Source organism: Ischnura elegans, chromosome 1, assembly GCF_921293095.1.
Source record: "Ischnura elegans chromosome 1, ioIscEleg1.1, whole genome shotgun sequence".
Taxonomy (NCBI): domain Eukaryota; kingdom Metazoa; phylum Arthropoda; class Insecta; order Odonata; family Coenagrionidae; genus Ischnura; species Ischnura elegans.
The window spans coordinates 21,844,444-21,869,883 of NC_060246.1; the positions used below are offsets into that span (position 1 = coordinate 21,844,444).

The following is a 25,440-nucleotide window of genomic DNA, read 5'->3' on the forward strand; positions in this document are numbered from 1 at the left end:
TAGATAGTGGTCTTCCGATTCATCTGGTTATAAAAAATTGTGCATGTTCCCCATTGATGCGGCGAAATAGCCCAAAAAGTTTTATAATCGCCATGACGACCAACCGCGAAATTTTTAATGCAGAATTACGACGAATATTCATATTTTAGCAAACTTGTCTCCGGGTATTCAGTGCGAGGCGAACTTGCATACGACCTTGTACAAATTTTTAACCTAAAAGTTATTGCGAGACGATTAGAGTCAATCGTTTGGGGAATCAAGCCAATGGGTTCTTTCACCGACTAAATTTCATTTTCGGTTGTCATAGGGCGTGAAAAATAAAGAAGCCCGTAAATTTCTGTTTTTCGCACCTGCGCGATATTTTCGAAATATTTTCACTTAATGATCTAAAAATATCCGTAGTTATACTCACACATAATGTCTCAGTGTCCTATCTCCGAGTAAGGATTATATTGTCTAGGTTACGTAAAATTCTTTCTGACGAAAGAGCCCGTCAAATTATGACGTAAGATTACCCAAATGTTGTCAGAAATGTCTGAAACTTGTGCATAGCATAGATTAAGTATCCTGTTTACAATTGGTAATTTTTTCATGACAATCATTCAATTACTCCTATGTCACTTCAACTTTCGAATCACGTGGTCACTCCACAGTAGGTACCTGTTTCCATCGTTTCTTCCGTTGCTTTCTATATTTACAACTGTCATTCTATTAATAGCCAAGCGTTGCGTTTAATCGCTGCTTGCGGCCATGCGCTCTAATAGGGTGGTTTCCTATTATTTTTTTATTGCCTGAATCGAAAGATTATTACTCCTGGAGTACGTATTTCACGCTTTTAGATTTTTAAATGACGACATCTATTTTTCGCGATGAAATGAAAAGTGAAAATTTTCTAGCGCGCGAAAACGCGACGCGTAAGTATGAATGCCGGGAGATCTCTCCGTGTGACGTATTTCTGGTTCCCGCTGCCGCCCTGTGAGGTGACCTTGAGGGAGGCTTGAGCGCTGATTCGACGCAGGCTGCTAGCGGATAGCTGAGTACCCTGCTAGCTGGTAGCGCTCTGCGCCTCATGCATGCATTGGTAATCTCAGACGACGTATAACTCCTATCTTCTCGTATAGAAACTAGGTCCCTGTGACGTAACGTGGAGTGGCATCGCATGGGCGCCAATCTGGCCCTTTTCAAATGAGGATAAAAATGGACCATTGCCATTCGTCTAAACCGGTATTTCTAAAACGAAATAATTTGTATGTTATGAATACAGTAATGGCGGGTAACGAATCGCAATCAATGACTTTCGTTTTCTTTGATGAAGGAAACTACCCAATTGGCTGAAATATGGTTCCAGCGATGGTTTAAGCTACGAAAAAAAGGAAGTGGTGAATGACGGAAAAAGGATTTTAGGACTTCTCATCCCTGAAGCCATTGCAGAAAATGATCAAGTGATACGATCATTTTTCTGCCATCATTGGAGCGACTGCTTCAGATATCGCATGTAAGCAAGGCGGTTGTAAATACACTGGAGGGGGCACCACTGGTTCCGAACTTTGAGTGCAGTGTGGCAGGAATGGGTAGGATAGCCACGCCCACTTTGACCAAACCATTGATAATCCCATAACAGTCAGTTCTAACTATTTGGTGAAATATTCAGTCGTTATCGTTGTCACGTTAAAATAAATTATCGCAAACGAACACAGTGAACCTTTTTTCTATCAATATGGGAAGGCTTCGTGAAAATATGCCTTGAATATCTTTTCCCAAGGATAAATTATTGTCAATCACCACGGTTCCGCTGTGCAACTAGCTTGGCCGAAAAATAACATTTTACAAGTGTAAAATATCCATTCCTCTGCACTTCTACCGGTAATTAATAAGATTACAGCCATTGGAAATCTTACGATAGCGGACCGGTCGCAATAATAGTACGAAAGTATGTTCACGACGATATATTATCACCACGACATGACTAAATCGACAGTTTAGTATACACAGTAATATGACGAACGATCGGAAAACTCCGACGACAATCAAGAAGTAATTGTTGCATTTTTCATTTTATAAATTAGAGGCTATATAAGGAATAGAATACTTGATTATATGTATACGTACACTGTTCGAGACTAAGTCTGAAAATTGTCATACCAAGATGGTGGAATTCCGACAACGCCTAAAACTCGAATACAGCGCCTCCAAATATTTACAACCAACCTCCTTGCATGTAAGAGACGGAAAAAAATATCGTGTGTTTCAGGCTTTTAACTCTTTCCATTGAGCTATTTATCCGCTCAATTTTAGGTCCTCCTTAAATGAGGAAATATGTACCACTGGTACATTGTACCACAGCTGTGATGACGTCACCAACTGATATAGAGTGGGCGGCAACTTTCGCGGGTTACTTATGCTAAAGTTAATGCGGAATGGCTGATCGATGAACAGCCTTGCATCGTCATAACTTTTCTCTACCTTCCATGCACAGAATTCTTTAAAAGAATAGGATTTTCAAGCGAGCGTGAACGAGCCCTTGTTCTCTCTCTCTCTCTCTCATCATATAAAATGAATGAACGAAGCCTGAGCGGTCCAAATACGCTCCACGGTGGTCCATGGCAATTTTTTATCTTGAGCCCTTTTGTTGTTCACTGTTTAAAACGCGCAATACCTCCACATTAACCAAGCGTTGCAACGGTTCGATTACACAATTCACGAATACATGTTTTGAAAAGAGATGGGTGAATTAATGAATTCTCTAAATTATTTAAGTCAACAAACCGTCGAAGATCTGCATAACTTCCGTAAAATTTGCAATGGGTTTTTTTCTAAATCTAGTATTTGCTACGGAAAAAGATTTCAGAAATCGGTGTTAATGGATATCTCACATTTGTGAGTGGACGCATTGAAATAGAATGTATTATTACCCCCGCAGTAGCGCGGCCGGTCTTTATGTTCAGTTGCCTGGCGATGGTAAACAACGTGCGGCCTCACGTGCCGCCACCCGTGGTCGCCTAACGAAATTACGCGGGTGGGAGGGGAAGGGGGGAGAGGGGAGGGAGGCCAGCGCCTCTCCCGGCCGTCTCGAGCAGTTGCATGCAGTCAGTCTGTCGATCGCCACGGATCCGTGTACCTTGACTTTCGCGCGTGTGTTTTGTTGTTGTTATAGTTGCCGTAGCGGCGATGGAGGTCGGCGCTTGGGAAGAAGAGGCGGATAGGAGCGGACAGCACAGTAGGTGAGTCGCCACTCCACGGACCCCTAAAATTTCTGTCGGCCCCTTGTCTACGATCCGATTGACATGTGTTGTGGCTTATATCACGTACGGGATGTGCGCGCTGCGTGTTAATGTATCTCGCTGTATCCCCGCCAATGTCACCTTCATGGATTGGCTTGAGCGAGTAGAATCGGCCTAGGACGCATTTGCATTGTTCCCATTTTAAGTCTGTGCACACCTCAGTTACTCTGAGGTGCACACATTGGTGCGTGTCGTAGCATGCATTGTTGATCGCTGGCGTCTTGAGCGCCGGGTGTATTTTTTTACGTGACGCAGCAGCAGTCTAGATAGGGAGTCCTGTGGAGGAAGCGCGCCCCCCTTCTTGAACTCCGTTCACTGTGTCAGCCAGCATGTGCGGAGGCAGGTGGTTTGAGGGGGTGGAGGGAGTCACAGTCACGTGTATCGGCCGTCCCTGTGAGTCGCGTGCCGCCACACGTGATCACTCGCCCCACCCCACTCCTCCCTCCCTCCGGCGCCTCGTATCGTGTGCGCGTGCTCGTGCCGGAGCACGTTTAGTGACCACACCGACCGCCTTCGCATCGCTCTCCGTCCAGCGCTTCGAAAACCAAGCCGGGTAAATTTCCATTGCAAATTAGAATTTTTGAATGATTTAAATAACCCAACCGGACACATTTTGAGACGTGATGGTCTGATGAAAACAATCGTCGAGTCAGAAGTAGATGGTCACAATGGTGGTGGAGACTTTCGAAATATGGTGTTTGTGAAGAATGATGAGGATCAAATGGATAGACCGAGTAAGAAATGAAGCAGTCCTTAAGGCCGCTATACACGGTGAATGATCACGCTGAATGATCACGTGATCATTCACGTGATCATGCGAGCAAATTAGAACATGTCCTGATTTTCACTGAATGATCATGCGAATGAAGCTTAATTCGCGAATTTTTCCGTCATACACGGTGAATGATCATGCTGAATGATCATGAGAATGAAATCATTCGCCGTGTATAGCGGCCTTATATAGTAGGAGAGATGAGAAACGTGGTGAAAACGTTGATAAGAAGACTAAACATATTCGGCTATTCCCAGGAATTCCGTGCGGGGGGGGGGGGGGGGGGGGGGGGGGGCGTCCAAAACCAGGGGGGAAAATTTTTGAAAAACAGGGTACCAAGTAATGGGTTTTAAACTAATTTTAACACTTTTCATAATTGAAAAAAACTCATTCGTTAAAGAAATATTTTGTATAGTCATGATTTTTCAATATTTTATTTTCTTTTATGAAGGAAAATAATTGTATTTTTATATTTCTGGGGGGTCCGGACCCCCCCTGGCTACGCCGCTGATCATAGCGTAATAAAGACAGTCATCGAGGCACAATTATATAGACGGCAGGAACGGAAAAGGAAATCCTGAATGAAATATACTGAGCAGGCGAAGAAGGATGCGAAAAAGAAGAAATTCGAATGTTTTAAAACATTATAGCCGATAGGAGAATTGAGAGGATACATGCGTCGAACCAATCTTTGGATTGTTGACCGTTTTTTATGAGGTACCAAGCATAGACGAAGCGAGCGGGGAGGTCTAGGAGTTCACCCCCCGCCCCCCCTCCGGAAATGTTCGTGATGTTCAGTTTTAAATGTACCCCTTCCATAAAAATAACTATCTAATTCTTCTGGTTGCATTACTGCTCTGCTATGTCACGCGTGTGTAATATCGCCTTATAGCATGGGAGTCGAATTTCATTTGGGAAAAAGGCATCTTATGTATCCGTAGCTGACTCCCGAGTCTCCGAGGCTGGTTGGGGTGAGTCACTGGACCCACCGTCTCAGCTTCCTATCGCACGTGGGCAAGGCACTGTGTTCACGCGCAAGATGCGCCGACTGGATAAATATGTTTCAAATTGCAGATAAAACTCAAAGGCATCAATTAACACAGATTAAAGAAGCATGTGTTCACTATAAACTTCAATATGGTTATTTAATCCATTTTTTTCGGAAGTTTATCTTTGTTTTTATAGTCTTCGGAGCGGTCCTAAATTCGCGGTTTGGTGATGGCAATCCGCTCGGATGAATACGGAAATCTATTCCTTTAGCCTGCTCAGGCATTAGATTAACGTAGTTCCTCAGTGTACTAGCCCCTCTATCTACTTTACCTATAGCTTAAATTGCGAGTGTAAAAGCTTTGTTATGTTCCACTGAACTTTATTTATTTAATTTGTGATAAAAATGAGTCCATGGTACGATTTGCTTCAAACATTCATCCAGAAGGTTTGTAATAATGCTTCTTCATTAGGAAAGACTCCGTTTTTCGAAGTGCTTAATAGGCAACTTCTTCATTGTTGTAATGCCTTTAGGTACGTTTGTTATTTTTTCACGAATATTTATGCAAAATCTCAAACAGATTTGTGTATGATGTCAATAGTGGCGATAGTGCTCTTAATTCACAGCAACTCTTCTAATTCATCAGTGGAAAACATTGTAAGCAATTAATCCCCTCATGCATAACCACAGTTGAGCATTTTTAGGCGAAGATATGCTACACTTGTATTGTGATATTATGACATCATTGATTTTTTTGGTAGGTTCCGCGATTAAAAATGTATCTAAGTTATTCAGTAGGCACAACACTGGGTAGAACAATTTTTTAATACCACTAACTTTTGAAAATCTGACTGAGTCCTCACTTTGTTCACTCCATCAAGTCTAAGATGCTTGCGGCTCTTTCGTGATAATATTTATCATCACTTATCATCAACTGAGTGTAATTGATATATCTTGTATCTGATTGTGTGCATACATTCTGTACAGTTTGTTATTTTTAAATTAAAAATTATTACGAATGTGACATCGGAGTTGATATAAAATGTATAGAAATGTATTTTTGTTTCCAAGCCATTTGTGAAAAATACACTACCATTCCCATCAAATCCTCCCCTCCCCCGCCTATTCAGGCCGCTTGCTGTGTAGTATGCAGACGTCCCCAAGAATAATTCTAAAGGACTTTGAGAGGAAGGAAGGGATTTTGTAGCAGTAGGTACCGGAGGTCAACATAAGGGGTTAATTTACTGGAGCTTATTGGTTATCCAAGGGCGCCGGTGGCGACTTGGTACAGGGGCCCCAAGCGGCAAATCTCCTCTCCCCTAAAAAGTTAAAGAAAAATATACACCGTGGGTGTTTTTTTTAATTATTCAAACGAAACAGTTCAATTTAAAATTTAAAGTAATAGTTTAATTCAGTTCTGCTGATGTCTTAAGTAAGAACCATATAATAGCCAAAGGTGAAGTTTCGAGAAGAATGAGAAAAAAAATTATAGTTTTTGCACTCAAGAGTGGTTCGTAAGTTTTCAATAATGTCTGATCGTATTGTTGAAAATAACTGTAGACAGTGAAGGGGAAGAGGGAATTCATGTTTTGTGAAATCTCATTTTTCCATAAATCGGTCATTATCTGATTCTTGCACTCAGGAATTCAATTATATTCTTGTGTACCTTTCGAGCCTACAGCCTTTCAACGCATAAACATTTATCTAAATTTTCTTGGTACCAAAAGCTATGCAACCCGGAAGTTGGTATCTTAAATTTAATGAAATTTCGCTCATTGGATACTCGGGCACATGGAGAGGTCAACCGAAATTCATTATGGGCCCGGGCCCTCGGTGGGCCGGGGGCCCCGGTGGGGATTCCCGCCATCATTCTGTCCCTGGTGACGTGACCCAGCCCCTGCGAATTCCAACTACACATATTTACATTCCTACTTGTTAGTATGTGGACTTTGTTTGAGGCTGAGGAGAGTGGGAAATGTTAATGGCCGAAAAAAATTGTACTGCCTATCCGAAGTTTCGAATTCGTTCTCGAGAGAATTTACAAGAAAAGCATATAGGTACTTTCAGAGGTTATAAATGAATCAGATGGACAACTCCAGGAGATCGTTTGTGGAAGTCCATCATACTGATATAAGTATACTTCTTACAATTCCACGATACATTTTACTTTCCCGACCGGTTTCCGCACTTCTGTGCCATTTGACCGTGCTAAACGATTACATTCACCTATCATTTTACCTTTCACTACACGGGTTTTCCCCAATTGAGGTGAGCTATATAAGATTTCTCTCCTGCTGCGAATTGTTTGTCCATTGTGAATGGCACAAAAGTGATCGAACGACTCGGGAAAATACAGGCTATTATGTAAAAAGCACCCGGTATAATTTTCTTAGTATTATGAATGAAGGGTGAATATGAAAATTAAAAAAATAGTTGCTAATAAGGAATTTTGGAATTAAAACATTTCCGCACGGCAAATCCCTCTAATAGGAAATTATTACACAATTTTATTTCATATGTCGATTTTCAATGTATATAACAAATAGACCGTAATGACTGCTCACGAAAATTATATTCGTGTGCAACGATAGGAAATTTAAAAAAAATGTAGTAAATAAACCGCTCTCCTTTGGACCAACGTCCCACATTCAAATTTCACGGATAAAAAACTAGATATTCAATACAAAAACCGTGGCGCGCATTCGATTTACATTTGAGACCAGAGTGATATAAGTTTAATATGTACCATATACTTGAGATTTTATTTTAAGCATTGTGATGAATATTTACGGAAAAAGAATTTGATTTAAGAGGTTAAAATTGATGCCCACCTCGTTTTTAGTATTGAACGTGTAGCCTATTTTTGTTTTAATATATTTTTAACCGTCGGAGTTCGGGTTGCTCGACAGATTTATTTTATTCTAATAGGTTCGAATTTAACCGTGTGTTTTAAAATAATTTTTCAAGTTTATAGTTATATTTTTTCTTTTCAGTTTAAATAAAAAGTTGTTTTTTCAATTTATTTCCATGCATTGTAATAATATTACTAACCGCGATATTGTTTGAATTCGCTCAGTATCCAATAAGGAGAAAAACTCTTTTGAATTATCGTAAATCTTCAAGTTTCGTGCTGCGATTGAGCCGAGTGATTTATAAAACTATAAACTGTCGAAAATGGCGATTCCTACTCCCTCTGAAGATCTAAATTAGCGTAAGAACGCATCTGTACTGAAAATTTTAAGTAGATAGCTAATCTGAAATTGGGTTTGTTATGAGTGGCAAGGTATTGCCTGGAAGGGCAAGAGGAGAGACAAGAAAGCGTCGTATAAATGGATCGTTGTGAGGCCGCTCATGAAAATCATAACATCGTTTTTATTCATTCTCACCACGACAGCTCTCACGCGTATCATGTGCAATGTATGTAAGTCAATCAATGGTAATTTTTAAGGTGGCTCTCCTAATGTAAGTTTTTATTTCACCAGCTTAACAAAAAAATGTTCGAAAATTATTTATAAATATCAAATTCCATATCAGACCTTAAACGCATCGAGGTGTTGCATACCATCAAGGCGCTGCTGAAGTTAATTTACCGTTCCCCACCCAAAACAAGACCTTAATGATCGCAACGTCTGTATTTAACCGTCATTTCTACCTTTGAGGGATTAGAATACCCTTTAAACATCTTATACCCAACGATTCACGGCCAATCGACGGCTAAATTACAATAGTTCCAACTAAGGCTGTGCGGTTCAGGTAATCCCGAACAGGTCCACGGTTCTGAAAAGAAAATTCGATGCACCAGTTCAGTATTCCGTGTGGTTTTTTTCATGATGAACCAATTATTTCCACCGAACCTTTTCTTGCTTAACTTAACTTCGGTGAGTTCCTTCGCCAAATTTAATTCTAAAGATAAATTTTCGGACGAACAATACTTACAGTCAATAAATAATATGTGCTGGCTTATGTGCGGGAAGATGCCCGTGATCCTACCATCTCTTTTTTCCAAGAAATTTCACGTGTGCACGGGGACCCCCCATCAACCCCGGTGACCCAAGTGCAATTCTCTACTTGTGTACAGAGAATTGAAGCCGACTTTTTACCCTGAATGCAAATATCATCTTGCAATAAAAATTCGAGATCTAGCTCCGTCATTTTCTGGCATTGTCCCTACATGCAGATGAGAAGAACTCTATTTTTGTTTAAGTATGCCAGGACTAGTCACAGTGATAACTTTTACGGAGTCACCCGCAATGCACAAATTTTGCGAAAAATCCACAGAGGAAAAATCATTCGCCTTGACCGGGATTTTTCCTCTGGATATTTCGCACAGTTTGTGCATTGCGGGTGACTCCGTGAAAGTTATCACCGTGACTAGTCCCGGTACACTTAAACAAGTCAAGAGCGAACACCTCTTCGTGTTCAAAGTTCGGGCTTTGCTCTCCGCCTGTGGCACCGTGCGCACGACTTGGACTGCTATTCGCATAATATGCTCAGCAGTCCATACCACCTTGTCCGGTATATAATCCACAAATTTCCACTGAGGAGAATGACGCCTCGGTAGCTTAACTGGCTAAAGCACTCGGCCAGAAATCGAGAAATTACTATGAGAACTCATTGCCGTTGTTTGTGGCCTCAAATTTGTTGCCACTAAGGCATTTGTATTTTTTCAAAGTGTTTAAATTGTTTTTTGCCAGAAGTGGAAATATGCCGAGTGGATTTGACAAATATAAATAAAATTTAAGGACTGAGTCATGTATAGTTGCAAACAGACCCAAGTTAACTTTATATAAACGATGTTTTCTTTATATGGGGCCAAAGATATATAATTTACTGCCCGCTAGGATTTAAAAAAATAAAACCTCAAATGTAATTCTAAGACTTGCTAAAGACTGGCTCTTCTCTCAAGAAATAGTTGAAAATTTATTTTGATGTTATTTATCGAAAACAATCATGTATCATTACTGAATTTTATGCTTATTGGCATACATTTTGTATTTGATGGTGGCTCATTTCTGGTCCTATGACCATGGAGATCACCTAAAGCTCCTTCTCTTGTTTTTTTGTATAAAGATATAATAACAAAATGTAGGAGTGATAAATTATTATTATTATTATTATTATTAGGTCCGGATTCGTATCCCGGTCAAGGCGAATGATTTTTCCTCTGTGGATTTTTCGCACAGGAACTCTAGTGGTCTTACTTATGGGAAGGATTTTTGTGGGGAGCTTTCTCTGGTGTGGATATTCCTTCATTGTAGTTAACCTGCGCTGAGTTCGGGAATATCGAACTATTGGCGACGAAGGAATGAAAATTTCGATGCATATCTCCAATATGGTGTTCCACGAAAAAACGATGATATATTTCAGGTATTTTTTTTCTGGAATAAAAACATGTACACCAGTTCGAACTGGTGCACCGGACTTTGTCCCGAAGGTGCACCGGGTTGCCGGCACCGTTGAACCAGTGCACGGGTGTTTACTAGTTTTGCATACAATCAAAATCACACTGTTAAGCATTATTTTTTACTGTAATATCTTTTTCAACTTTTTGTTTTTTTTATGCTATGAAAGGAATAAAGTGTTTATCACTCATTGGTCGAAAAGTAACCTTATCGTCTTTTGCCCCTTTTCCAGCGTCTTAAATACGAGGAAAATAGTAATTATCACTCTTCGTCTTCATTTTTCTCTCTGAACTGGAATGTGTGCTTATAAATATCTGTTAAGGATTTCCTCGGCTCGCTATTGCTTTTGAAGAGGGATACACAGCTGTCCATGCGTCAGGACTTCTCTCGCCAAGATCCATGAAAAAGTGCTGTATTATTTTTTCAGTATGTTTCCAGGCTGAATCCTTTCATATTCTATTTTTTCAACTTCTCATGTAGACAATCCCGTTAAATTAGGTAGACATCTATAGAAATTATTTTTAACGAATATTTCTCGGGTTTGCAGCTAGGTTAATGCTTTTATACAAGCCAAAGCTTGCTAAGCCAAAAAAAAGCTTGCCAAGCAAAAAAAAAGCTTGCCAAGCCAAGGATTGTATAAAAGCATTAACCTGGCTGCAAACCCGAGAAATATTCGTCAGAAGTATTCACCAGGAAAAATTAAAATCGTAAATTATTTTTGAGTTCAAATCAAGCTTTGTGTATTAAAAAACTCGCAAATAATTGTAACAGTTACCTATGTCTAATTTTCGGGAATGTTTAAAAGTAAGCGAGATACTAAAACTTTTTGAATTTGATCGTAAAAAAGTATTTTGATATTTGAGTCTTCTCAACTGAGTTATGAACTGCAAGAGCTTCACTTCTAATGTCGGGATGACTCTGAGCTAGTTTGAAATATTGTCTCAGCAGAAAGGGTATCTTCGAATGGCCCTAGCGGTGCTGTTCGGACGAAAATTGCGATCCTAAGGGTGAAGGAAGAGTTGCCTACACAACCCGAGAATCATATTGAAATTAAAAACCCAGGTGTGCTTAAGACCACAAGGGAGAAGTATAACTCCTATGGCAGCATTATGAAAAACAAAATATATTATGGTAATTATTTTGGTTATTAAAACATTCTTCATAAAACATTCTTCTTCTTCAAAGGACACAAAATTTTTATTCAAACATCGTGAGATCTTTCTTACACGGACTTTCACACTAATAGCAGCATTTTTTCATACTTTATTTTCACATTTTTTGTTTTCTTCAATGCTTTTATCCATTAAGAATTGATATAATAATTATAACAATTATCGGACGACTCTAGAGAAGAAATTATTGACTCGTGGTTATGGAATAAGAGATAAATGCTACAGTGGCCTAATAACCAATCTAATAGTCATAATTTAACTAAGAGAATCGGTAATAAAATGTATAATACCCTAGAGTCATTCATACCCGATATTATGTTTTTACGTGGATTGAATAGAAGAAAAGGTAATTGAGTAAAAATTATTTCATCGCTAAATATTAGGCACACCTTACGTTAATTTTCGGCACAATCGTCTCAGCGACTGAGACATTATTCGTATTTATGGAAAAGATTTACAATACCTTCTTCATAGTGCGTTGTCGCTAAACACTTGAAGTGAATTTTAGTGTTTTCCTGATGCTCATTGTCGAGCTGAAAACGCTACCCTCCTAGCCGCATTCTCATTCTAGCGAAAATATGGAGGTCACACGGCACTAGGTCGGGATTGCACGGCCTCTGCTGTCCTAGGCTGCATGAAATACACCAGCAACAAATCTATGATCCTTAAAACAAGGTTGCGTAACCACGGTAGTATTGTTGCAATATCTCATGAATTGTATTAGTTTGCTTAGTGATTTTTGCTGCACCCGTTGTTGTGATAGTTTTCTTTGTTTCGAATCTTCTGTATCCACAGTTACCTTTTAAAAACTCTTTTATCGACATAATGGTGCAGGGCATGTTGATGCTCCAGCCACTCGGCGAGCTTTTGGTTGTCGCTCCGTAGCTCACTCTTGGAGGGAGAATCAACTGCGACCTTGTTAATTAGACTGCCACTCTCCTTAAACTGTGAAATTTTGTTCGCAAATAACTGAGCCTGCGGTATGAAGGTTGCGCAGTGGTCATCTGCGCGCTGACCCTCCTCTCGCTTGAATGGCATTTATGCTGAGCGTTCGGAGGTTGAAAAAAACAGCCCTAGTATTTTTTCGAATCTCATAGGTATTTGAAGCATATTCCATGGGCTTAAAACTTTGAGCCTTGATTAGCTGCTTCTCTTACTATAATTAAAAGCCATTCATCAGCCCAGGCGGTGGATAACCGAATTTCGCCCTGCGACGCATTAACGATTTGTAGGAAAAATGTTTTCATAACCATGTTGCGTAGGTACCAGTATATGTCGTACGCCCGTTGAAGTCTCCGTTAAATTTTCTCCGGTTATATTTTCATAAATTTTCGAGGGGCCTGAGGGGGTAAAAAGTACTCCAAATTAAACTTTAGTTCTTCGTCTATCCCAAGAATCAATAATTGTTTCGATGGTCGATCGCGTGCATATTTTCGGCGTTGGTGACCGTCCACTGTAGTTAGGCACAGAAAAACCGTACTAAATGGATTTTCAATATATTCTTGAGGAAGGAGAGGGAGGGCGGGTAATGGATGTTTTCCCGAGAAATACATATAGTGGGCAGTGTTAACTCGGAGTTCAGATCTTAGGCGTAATGAGACGCATCAAAAACGTGTAGCAATTTTGTTGCCGGGTAGCATACACCGCAAGATGTCGGCGTTAGAGGTCGGAGGTGAGTTCCGAAGACTTTATCAGAATTATAGGGGTTTAAGCAATTTTTTGGGGGAATAGATTAGAATATATATCTATTCATGCTCTGGGTATACCCTTGGAACAAATCTCAATTTACAATAATTGGCTCATCAAAAAGCTGAATCATCAGCTTATCAAAAAGCACATGAAAATATGAGGTAACTAGCTGACCCGGCGAACTTCGTGCCGCCTAATAATCAATGAACTTACAGTTTAGTTACACCATTTATAAATCAAGAGCGGCTGTATCGTTTTTTATCATGTTTAATTTATTATAATAAAATAAGGATACAAATTCAAAAAGACTACGTAAATGAGTATCAAAATTTCTTGTAAGAAAGACATTTTCTATATTGAATCTACATAGGGTGGATCGGAGCACGTTCACGCGGATTTTTTTCGATGAATTTTCCTACGTTTTAGCTTAAGAGATTTTGGGCTGTGTGGTTTTAAAAGCAGTTAATGAAATAAAAATTATACGAGTCAAGCCATGTTTAATTTATATTTGAATTCATGGTTGGAGCCCTTCTGTTTTAGATCCTCAGGGAGAGAATTCCAAAATTTAGATGCCGTAATTAGAAAGGATTTCTGGTAGGCAGTTGTACGTGGAGCAGGATAACGTAAATAGTCCTTTTAGCGAGATGTCATCTGAGTGGTTAATGATTTGATCATAAAAAGCTCCCGGAGATAATTAGGGATTCTCTCTCTGAAAATCTTCAAAAGAAGAGCACCGAGTAGATATTTTTTTCGGTTACAAAGATTTTAAAAGTGGGAAGGAGGCGGAAAGTTGACATTTTCCTTCACATTCTCCCTTGCCCTAGTAATTTCCAATCGTTTTCACGCACTTCCAGTTGTCTTTCTGCCTTTCATATTACTCGTTGCATCCAAAGTTTGGGCTTTATCTAAAGATGACTTTAACTTTTTATTCCATCTTTGCTTCAATCGAATCCGACTCGGCGTGTGCTCATGCATCATCTCTTACACATTCGAATCCGTCTCTTACCACTCAGCGGGGTTTACTTTTTCTAAGGCGTAAAACCTTGATTGCATTCAATGGCGTTGAGGTTTGAAATTGTTTTTTTTTCAGCCAAAAAGAATTTCACCTCTGAAAATTTTTCTTAGCAATTTGCCTTGTTCATTTGAATATTTTCTTCCATACATTTTAATCAATCGCTCATGCTCTCCGTTGGGCCGGTTCATCGTAGAAGGTGCAATGGTACACCCTATCCGATAGTGATAAATCAGCACCTTTGATTCCACTCCTTTTTGTTCTCTTGCAGGGATCTCAACTTTGGAGGCGCTGGGCCTCCTCACTGCGACGATGACGCAGACGACAGTTTCCGGAGGAGAGTGTCCCGGGTAAGTGACTTGCCCCGCTCATGTTCTGCTCTACTCATGGACATTTCTCAAACGACACCACTTCATGCGTTTATGATCCTTGTATTGGGCATGCAGAAAAAAGTTACCATAATTTTTACTGTAAACTCGTTTGTCTGGTTATCGCCCATGGCGGATGTGTCGTATAAATCGAAATTTATTCACCAAAGTCTAGAACATCCAAGCAATTGGAGTGTTTTAAGCATAATAAAAGCTGCTGAACACTTCTCTTTTAAGTGCAGTAATTGTTTAAAGCTCTGTGAAACTCACGGTTTTGGAGTTTCGCGAACAGCGTGAATGTGTCACCTCCGAGTTCAAGTGCACAAGTGGGGTATTCACGGAGTTTTTTGAGATATAAATCCGGAGTTCCGTAACCAGTAATCGTTCGAGTAACAAACGAATAAATCAGACCCGCACAAAATCATTAATTAATTAGCTCTATTAATTTTCGACTTGCATATTCCCACTGGGCAGCCGCCGCTCCGCACTGCGTTCTTTTTCCTTCATCTATTGCAAAACGGCCTCAGAATAACTATCATTGAGTCTGTTTCCGCAGCGTTGTAAATAGCTGTCACATGGGGATTCCAAGTTCTCGAACCGCGCATGTAGCCTTCTATGGACACAACAGAATGGAAAAATATTCTCGTCTTCTATTCAAAGGTGCCTTTCCCTGGGCTACAATATTGTCGCGGTGGAAAGGCTTGCGCGTTCCTATGACCCCTAGAGCTGCACTGGCGGGATTAATTCTAAATTATTCCCGGTAGGGCCACCCATGCCAGATAGGTCGAACGGTAGGAGCCAGACGAAAGGTAGTCCACGTGATGGTGTCACGTAAAAAACACTGTTGGAATGGAAGTGGGAAACCCTACCAACTATCTCTTCCCTGAAAACATGGAGTACAACCAAATGAGCCTCGGAATCTCACGCCCGGGACCCGTCCGCAAAGGGCGGGTGTCGGTCACGGCAGCGAGGTCGGCAAGGTCCTCGGGGTCGTCAGCATGCGAAATCCTTGCAGAGACTTATCATCATCACCAGCAGCAGCAGTAATGAAGAGAGAAGAAAAGAAGACCAAGAAGATGGAGAAGAAGTCGGCTATAAATGTAGGGACGTGGAATGTTATAACAATGATGAGGGCGGGGAAGTTAGAAAATATCAAAAGGGAAATGGATAAAGGGAGGATAGATATCTTAGGATTATGCGAGGTGAGGTGAAGGGATGGGGGGGGGGACTGTTGGAGTGATGAGTATGGGGTTATATATAGTGGTGGGGAGGAAAACCGGCGAGGGGTAGCTTTAGTATTAAACGGGAAGATGGGTAAGCGTGTGGTAGGTATAGACCAGGTAAGCGATAGGATTCTGGTGGTAGAAATTGAGGCACGGCCCACCAACCTTGTGGTGGTCCAAGTTTACATGCCCACTAGCAATCATAGGGAGGAAGAAGTAGATGAGGTGAAGAACAGCTCGAGGAAATAATTAGAGAAACCCCGGGTAAGAAAAATCTGGTAGTGATGGGGGACTGGAACGCTTCAGTCTTCAGCTTTCCTAGTAGTCAAGAGTTTTACATCGTCTGAGATTACCAATGCTTGTATGAGGAATAGAGCTAAGGGAAACATTTCTTAATAATCACCTATTAAAATTGCATAAGGTCGGAAAGTTTCCTTCGCTTGATAGGGTATTAATAATCGTTATTTAAGCCATGCGCTATCTGCTAGCAGGGTACTCTGCTACTTGCAAGTAGCCTGAATCGTAGCGGCGCTCATAGCCTCACAGCCCCATAGGTGACCTCACACGGCGGCAGCCGGAATGAGAATGATGTCACACGGGCTTTTCCCAGCATTCATACTTAGCCGTTGCGTTTTCGCGCGCTTGAAATTTTAATAATCGCGAAAAATGATATCGTCGTTTAAAAATCTAAAAGCGTGTAATACGTTCTCCAGGAGTAATAATCTTTCGATTAAGGCAATAAAAAAATAGGAAACCACCCTATTCCTATATTCATTTTTAAGGTGCTAACGAAAAATAAGGAGCACAAATAACTGCATATGAGACAATATTCATAGTATTCCCAATTAGGACGCAAACAAAAATAGGCCTACTAATTTCAAACAGATGGCAATCAAAATTCGGATGTTCCGGCCTGTACATCTCGGAGGCTACGCCAATACCCTCATGCTCGTAGGTGCGAATCTACGTGAGAATATACGAACTATTGTCCTACCGAGGAAGTAGATCAAGATTTGCCCGTTAAAAAGTCTGTCAATCGTCATAGACCTTAGGTGTCGGTTGGATGAAGTAGGTTAAGGTACCGGAGGGACCGTTACGAAACAAATATGGTAACCTTGGTGTATAGCGTATGATTGGTTCAACATTGATAAGTCTTCATTGATTTATTTAGAATACGAGAAGATTTTGTCAATAATTTGTTGATACATTCGCAAACTTCCAGAGGAAGTGAACTTTGCGTTTGTTATAAAATTTTGCTTCTTCAGTGTAAACCATGTAACATTGCTCCTTATTTTTGGCTAGTGGAGTCATTGTTCGACTTGTGCTCTTCAATTTTTTTCCTTTTGTACTAATTTATTATGACCGCATTCCGATTTCACTCTTTCGTTCGTCGAGTATCTTGAAGACTTTTATTCCACCTTATGTGCTAATAATCTATCAGGTGATGGCCCCAGGACTACGCCATAGTGTGTGGAATATTTAGTTCAAATGATCATTGCACAGGAAAAGTATAAATCGTGAGTTGAGATTTGGACGCCTATGTGTGGACTTGTTGCCATGGCTGACGAAACGACACCTCATCCGTCTACGTCGAAAATTGCAGTGTCTGACGTTCCGGGGATTACTCAGCTCGAAGGACGGAACAATTATGCAACGTGGAAATTCCAGATTAGGGCTCCCAGATAGCTCGGCCGAAAACGACGCCTACAGACGTTTGTGCGGATAAATCTGAGGCCTCTAATATGCTATACCCACGTAAAACAATACGTGGGTACGAATGCTCATTTACGAAAATAACCATTGAAATTTAAAACGTCGAAATTTAAGTGTCGTTATTTTTCATTTACCGTTTTTCGTGCTATATTATTATTGAATGCCGAAAAACTCAAATTTCGGCAAAATTATTCCTGATACGGCGTGTATAGAGACGAATCCCAAAACCTTTTGCAGTTATATTAAACGAGAATCCTTTATCTCCATTTGCATCAACCCATTTTAATAAACTCCTAATAATGGCGACACTAACTAAGTCAATCCATCGGTACCAATTCACTCCCTTTTCATGTACTCTTCGGGAGGGACATTCTCACGTTTACCTCAACGTCATCACCGTCACCGAATGAACCGTGGAAATCTCGAATCAAAGTGAATATCGAATCCATATGAATATCGAATCTGTGTGAATCTTGAATCCATGGAGATTATGTATGTATCCATGGAGAATATGTATCCATTATGTATGCGTAATCAGGAGCGGATCCAGGATTATTTTCTGGAGGGCGCATCAACGCAGTCTAGCCGAATTCAAATCGTTCCTATTGAACGATTTGGATTTGGAGGATTTGAATCTTCCATTGTTCAATTTGAACGATTTGGATTTGGAGGATTTGAATCTTCCATTGTTCATTTGAACGATTTGGATTCGGCGGTTCATTTCCAACGATTTGGATTTGGCGATTCATTTCGAACGATTTGGATTCGGCGTTCATTTTGAACGATTTGGATTCGGCGGTTCATTTTGAACGATTTGAATGGAAATCGTAGATTCAATTCATTCGCTCCATGCTCTTGAATCAGCGATTCATTCATGAACAACACAGCTCTAGAGTCTCAAGTCAGTGCCCGCGAGGAGGGGCAGAGGAAGGGGAGAGCGCTGGCTCGGAGTCAGTAGCCCTCAGTTCACAGACATCAATCAAGCAGTTCAATCTCTTCCATGAATGTTGTTTCCGATGTCATTAAAAAGTTATATTTTCCAATATAAGCAGTACGCATTTATACTGAATTTCCTACAGTATAGTATGCGTGGTTATGTTTTTTGTACATTTACTATCGGAAATGCCGCGCTGGTTTATTGTCAGCGGGGGCGACTAAAGATCCAGGACAGCTTACATATACTTCAGTATTAAATTGTATCCGGTTTATGCTGTAAATTTGGTGCGATAAATTGTCCTTGCATCGGTGAAATCTCCCTCGTTGAAAATTTTCAATGATAAGAAGTTCAATATCAACTCAGAAGTTCAGTTTTTGCAACCACGAAAAACCTGTGCGACGCCAGGAGAGGGGGGAAAACTGCGAATTATTCGCAATCTTTTGGATACCTGCTTTTTTCCCTATAACGATACGTTATTTGAGGTTATTAGTTATTACAACTTTTAAAGATGAACAAATTTCCCACAAAATGATACCTACGAGTACATCAGTTATATTTATCCAAAAGTTTCCGGATATACATCTTTACAAAAATAGGCCATTTTTTCGCGAATTTTATTTATGATTCAGTCATGTTTAAGGCAAACATATTAGCCATAAGATTTTTCCAATCGCAAAAACTGTAATAATTCATATTCTTAAATGTTATAAAACCTTTAATTCAAGTATATAAAGTATACCGGTAGGTTAAATAATTACCTCGGAAGCGACTATAAAAACAGTAAATGTGATGTTGGTAGAAATTTAGTTAAAATTTTTAAGCTTAAGCCATGCATGATTTTGCTGTTTTATTCTACGCGTAAAAAAATCAACTCACAAATTTCACATTGCCAATGAAACATTTGTATAATGGAAACATTATATTTTATTAATTTAATGACTCCCGCTGAGAGTTTTCGACGCGAATCTTAACAAAGGATAACAATAAAAAAATTAATCATAAATCATAAAATAACGATTGGCAGAGCCTTTTGACAATTTAAAAGTAATATCGGATGATAAGTAATTATTTTATACTCAGTAAATCTAAGACTTTACTTCCGGATAGCTTACCAAGGTAATTATTTCCACCCGAGGATCGTCGGCATCGCTGTCAGATGCGTCTGTGTTCCAACGAAGAGAAGTTGTGGCGCTAATTTCCGCTGTATAAACTGCAGAAAGCCGAACATCTCAAGTTTCCTTTGCGACTGCTGTATCCTCTAGGACACCCTTTCTTGCATTTACAAGATAATCCGTATATATATATATGTCTCTTCTAAAATGCTTTAAAACCTTAAAACTCACTATATACTTATAACATTTCCCGGGGCAAGATTTCGCGGGGGTTTGGGCCCCCCCAATATTTTTTCTAAGTTGGCATTCCTGCCAATGGTCACGCATATTGAAGAGTAGTTCGAGCCAGTGGCGGATACAGATGGGGGGCGCAGGGGGCGCGCGCCCCCCCTTTGCGGGGCACCCGTATTGCCAAACATAGCAGAACCATAATTTTAACTTTTTTATATCTTAAGATGGCATTGTCTTGAATGTGTGTTAAATCACTTTAGTTAAAATTTCTGAAGCTCTGCATGTGACTTGAATATTTTTTATTGCGATAAAAGTAAAGGTAACTCAAGATGTCTTTTGCGCCCCCCCCTTGAATTTTCTCTGTATCCGCCACTGGTTCGAGCTCATACTCACATAAACCAATTGTATTAGCCAGAGTAATTATGAGAGAGACGCAACTTGTGGAAACAATACGGATCCGGTTACAATAGGCAGGTAGGCGTTAAACACAATAAATTTGGCACTATACCCGGCCGAACGATAGACAAGAATAGGAAAAGCGACACGTGAAGGTAAGGGCAGAGCGTTTGGTTGAGAAAGTGAGCGGACGCGGTCAAAGCAGAACGGGAGACGAAAAAGAGAAACGAGTTATGGCAACGAGACGAGAAAAAGTGGCGGGAGTCAAAAGTACAGGCGAGGGAAGGAAGTTGGCGGATTGTGAGTGCAGACGAAAGGCGCGGAAGGAAAGCAGAGGCAAGCTCTTCCTTGGATTCGAGAGGGGAGATATCCAGAGACTAGCAAGGATCAGTGGCGCAGCGAGGGGGGGTTTTGGGGATAAACCCCCCCCCCCAGAGCTCAGAGAAATTTTTAAGCTAAATCAATTTTACTTAATTGGATTAATATTGCATATAGAATAGTGTGAGGATTAACAAAATATCCCTCAGAAGGCGATAAAACTCAACATTTTGAACCATTTATCTTGAATTTCTTTCTGGCGGAGGGGCCCCGCACCTACCGCTTATCCTGGCGGGTATACCACACCTCCAGGCACTCCAGCATTTGTTGCGCCTGAAACCCCTCCTAGCCTTAATTCCTAGCTGCGCCCCTGGCAAGGATGTCCACGCCGATGACCGTCACAGCACAAGTGTGAAAAAGAACTGAGAAATTGCATGTAAAATTGAAATAATTTATTAATACTATTGACTTGCCTTGTAAAATTGAAGGTTAATAAATTTATTATTATTATTATCCCCATTCTTGTCAAATTATCCGTAAATGTTTCGATATGTATAATAATATAGTTATGTAATGCTGTCAATTAGGCCCAATCGTTTCTTTCTATGAATGAAATAAATAATGAAATAAATGTTTGTGCACGATTGCGACAATCATTGTTTGTTTTTTTTTTTAATTGAAGTGGCTTACGATTTATGCGCAGGTGTTTATTTGTACAATTGTTTTAATACAATTGTATTAAAATATTGTGTCTAGGGTAAGATTTATTAAATGTAACCGTTAGGGAGGTCTTAGGGGAATAAAATTTGCATGTTTTCAGCAAAAGATGACGTATATAAGAGCAAGTAAATCTCTAATCGGAGATTTCCGTAGCTAACCTTTTCGTCACATTCCCCCTCCCCCCCCTCAAAATTCACCCTGCTTATATAGACGGAAAAGGGCCAGCTGCCGGCAGTGGCATAGCCGGGAATTTTGTTTGGTGAGGGTCCAAAACCACAAAGGAAAATTTTTGAAAAACAGGGTACTAAGTAGATGGTTTTAAACTAATTTTAACACTTTTAGTAATCGAAAAAACCTCATTTGTTAAAAAATATATTTCATAAATTCATGAGCTTTCAATGTTTTGTTTTCTTTTATGAAGGAAAATTATAGTGTTTTTATGTTTTGGAGGGGGTCCGGACCCCCCGAACCCCCCCTGGCTACGCCACTAGCTGCCAGTACTTATATACCACCTCGTCAGCGGCTATGAATGTGAGCTCACACAGGGAAAATATGATAATTCGTCACATTCTCTCTGGAAATGTCTAAAATCTATATACGGAGTGACACCATGCTAACTCGCGGTAGAACGTAATAGAAATAGCAGCCAAATGCGTGCGCGCAGCTCCTTTGGAATAAGTTAACCTGTATATGTACTGTGTTAAAGAGGGTGCATTTTTTTATTTTTTCTGGGGAAGCGAAATCAAGGAAATAATGAGGGTGGAGAGAAGGGTGGGGTGATGATGATGGAAATGGCTGCAATGTTGGCTGCCATCTTCCTTTCAAGTTTTGAGTATTCAAAATTCGGCAACACAATAAGCAAAGTTGTGGTCAAATAAATTTCTCTGTGGACTCGTCCTGGGTATTTATGAGTGCAATCCGGATAGGAATCACTTGACTAAATTTCGAGGGTTGGAACTGATGGCAGAGGGAGAATGCCTGTTAATAATTGAAGCAATTATATTTATGCCAGAATAATGGGCATTTTGCCATTTTTAACCTTGGGTCTCTTTGCTAACATATTCAATTAAATAATCTGGGGATAGGTATTAATTTTAACGTAACAATAATAATGGTAGTAAAAAAATGATAACATATTTAAACTTTTCTCGGGTTTCCGTGTGGGTAAGATAATATTCTGTTCACCGGAAAGTGTAAAATCATGCATAAAAATAATAACTTGTTACAAGTGTCAGCCATCTGCATCACAAGAAATGAAAAATCATATTCTATACTGGGACTGACCGATACTCACTGATAAAACCATGTATCACAATAGACCAAATATCCTACTATTCTATTAATCAATAAAAGAGAAAAAAAACAAAATACACATTTGATGTAGCAGTGCCATTTAGCCTCAACATAATGTCATTGGAGGGAGAGAAAATAACCAAATAAAACGTTTAGCAAATGAAATAAAAAATATATGGAAATTAAATTATGTTGGCATTCACCTGGTAGTAATTTCAGATGAGGGAGTAATACCACAAGCATTTAAAAAAGGAATTGAGGAGATGAGAATTAAAGCAATACATATTTACCATTCTTGGACAGAAATCGTGTGACTCTTAACTTGCCAATTTGTGGGGCCAATTAAAAATCAGAACATTCTGGGATAGAGTGAAATCTCTTCCTCTACTACCAAGCATGATCCTTATCCATCCATAGGATTGGTGAAAAGTTTCTATGTGGTGCAAAGCAGATGAGAAAGTGTGGAAAATAGATAAATGATGATAAAAATTGTGACCTTTGAAAGGCCTATAATTTCATCAATGTATTATGAAATCATGAGGTGATTTCTGCCGTCAAAAGGGTAAGTTCTTTTGAGATGCATCCTCACGTGTGCCTGTGGTTGCTTGCAGGACCCACTGTCGCACCGTATCATTGAGAAGCGAAGGCGAGATCGCATGAACAGCTGCCTGGCCGATCTCTCCAGACTCATACCATCCGAGTACCTGAAGCGCGGCCGGGGGCGAATTGAGAAGACGGAGATAATTGAGATGGCCATCCGACACATGAGGCACCTCCAACAGCAGGCCTCCTCCTCAACATCCTCCTTCCCCACCCCACCCCCTTCCTCCTCATCTTCGTCGTCGTGCTCATCTTCGCCGGCGGCCTCTGCTCTGCCCTGCACCCATCAAGGTGAGCTGACTCATTTGGCTCTCCCGAAATATGATACTACCAGCAATCAAAATCTGCTAAATATTTTTCATTGCTCAATGCTAAAGCCCTTCCTTTTTTATGCCCTGCTATTCCTGCTTTAATCTTTTCCTTTGAATATTTTAACTTTGTTTATCATAACTTCTACATTTTTGATAATTTTTTACAATAGTGTTTGGGGAAAAGAGTGTACAAAAATCCTCTCAATGCATTGGCGGAGGGTATTTAATCAGAAACCGACTTTTTATGGTTGACTTATAATTTTCAAGGTGACTTTACGCATAGAAGTGACTGCTAAGCATTGAATTCAAATTAATGGAATGCTGGTCACTATACACTGCGCACAGAAGCACTTGAAGCCCATGGTGTGTAGAAGGAGCCAGGAAAAATCCCATTTCAGCCCCTCAAACTGGGGCGACTTCCATGTATACCAAATTTGAAATGTGATAAATTTGTTGGCAAGAATTGTGATTTTTGAGGTGCAAAAACTATTGTTTGTGATCCAAGTAATTTATCTTCCAAAACTTAATCTTAATCAAATTATATGAGTTAGGAAAAAGTTCAGAACTTCATGATATCTCATGTTCCATTTAAATGGAGCGCAATTCTATGGATCATTTTGAATATGATTTTATGCACAATGTTTGGCTTCGGTTAATGAGGGGATATTAGAATTCCAATTTTTTAGATTTCATTGTTGCTATGGCAGCACTGACACTTCAAATCAGAGTCGTCTTGGTTGCTCTCTCAACACTACTCCATCCCAAGTCGAATTGTCACATATGCTTCCACTATGGAAAAGGTGTCTGCCATTGTCAGGCTGAGCATCCCAAGGAAATGCCCTCTTGTATGGAAATTGGCAGATGCCATATTTATCGAAAGTATGAATAGCGTCAGGCATTAAAGAAGAGATGAGATGAGGAGCCTGTTAGAACAAACTCAAAAAAATTGAAGCATGACAACCATGAGAAAGTTGGGAATAAAGTGTTACTCATTCATGGTGTAAATTAGAAATTTTTATTTCTGGCAAATTGTCCATTTCTCGTAATTTCCAATCAGAAATTTGAAAATAAAGCAAAATGTACACGTCTTGATGCCTACGCATCAACACAGCCTGCCAATAATGATGAGCCAAACAGTTGTGAGCAGCGACTGCTCCACTTTGTAGGTCTTCTTTTATTTATTTTTATACTGATTATATGTATAGTTTTCCCAACAGTATAATTACAAGGAAAATGCAATTTAGGCAAATTAAAAGGCTCTGACTTGATTGGTATAGCGATATCACTCAGAAACTTAATAGAGGATCGCACATGCCGGCTGCATAGTAGCAGGTAATTTAAGTCAACATTGAAGTCACTTAAAGTTATTTCCGGGGTATATCTAGTTTTGTTTCTGTGGTTACATTTGACTCACCTTGCATATTAACTGTTCATTTGGAAAAATATAAGTTTTTGGGTAAATTTCCATGTGTTCAGGGAAAATTAATAAACCTTATATATAAAACAAAGTGGAGAAACCGTTGCTGTTAAGTCAATGATATGAATGAAAATGCCAACTTCTTGGTGATCAAAATTTTTCCTTTGAGATGATTCTGTTTCACTGATTCATGCAAGTTGCTGTTTTAAAAATTCTGAAGATGCAGTCATTACAAAGACAGCTTGAAATTGAGCTGGTGATATGATACTCATTGCCACAGTATTTTATGTGGCAATGAAAAGCTCTCCTCATTCTTGGCTGGTATTCTTTGAGCTTTAGTGTTATTAAATTATTCTACCAATTAAGGTAGGTTTCCATGGATTATTTAACAAGTAATCTGGCAGCAGATTTATTTGAGTGATCTGCCTCTTTAGCTGGAGGAAAAGCGAGGCTGTCAAAGTATTTCCGATACATATTCTCATTTG

The 25,440-nt window shown here is 39.8% G+C and overlaps 1 protein-coding gene across 2 annotated transcripts in view; it reads left to right on the plus strand.

Moving 5' to 3' along the window:
* Window positions 1-3,077: 3,077 nt before the first annotated feature.
* The window catches only part of LOC124156852 (transcription factor cwo), a 35,642-nt gene continuing 13,279 nt past the window's right edge, over window positions 3,078-25,440 (plus strand). For both annotated transcript variants that reach the window (XM_046531346.1, XM_046531353.1), the window contains exons 1-3: window positions 3,078-3,221; window positions 14,588-14,666; window positions 23,239-23,518. In XM_046531346.1, the coding sequence (XP_046387302.1) occupies window positions 3,169-3,221; window positions 14,588-14,666; window positions 23,239-23,518 (412 nt within the window). In that variant the 5' untranslated portion in view covers window positions 3,078-3,168. The remainder of the gene's footprint in view (window positions 3,222-14,587; window positions 14,667-23,238; window positions 23,519-25,440) is intronic.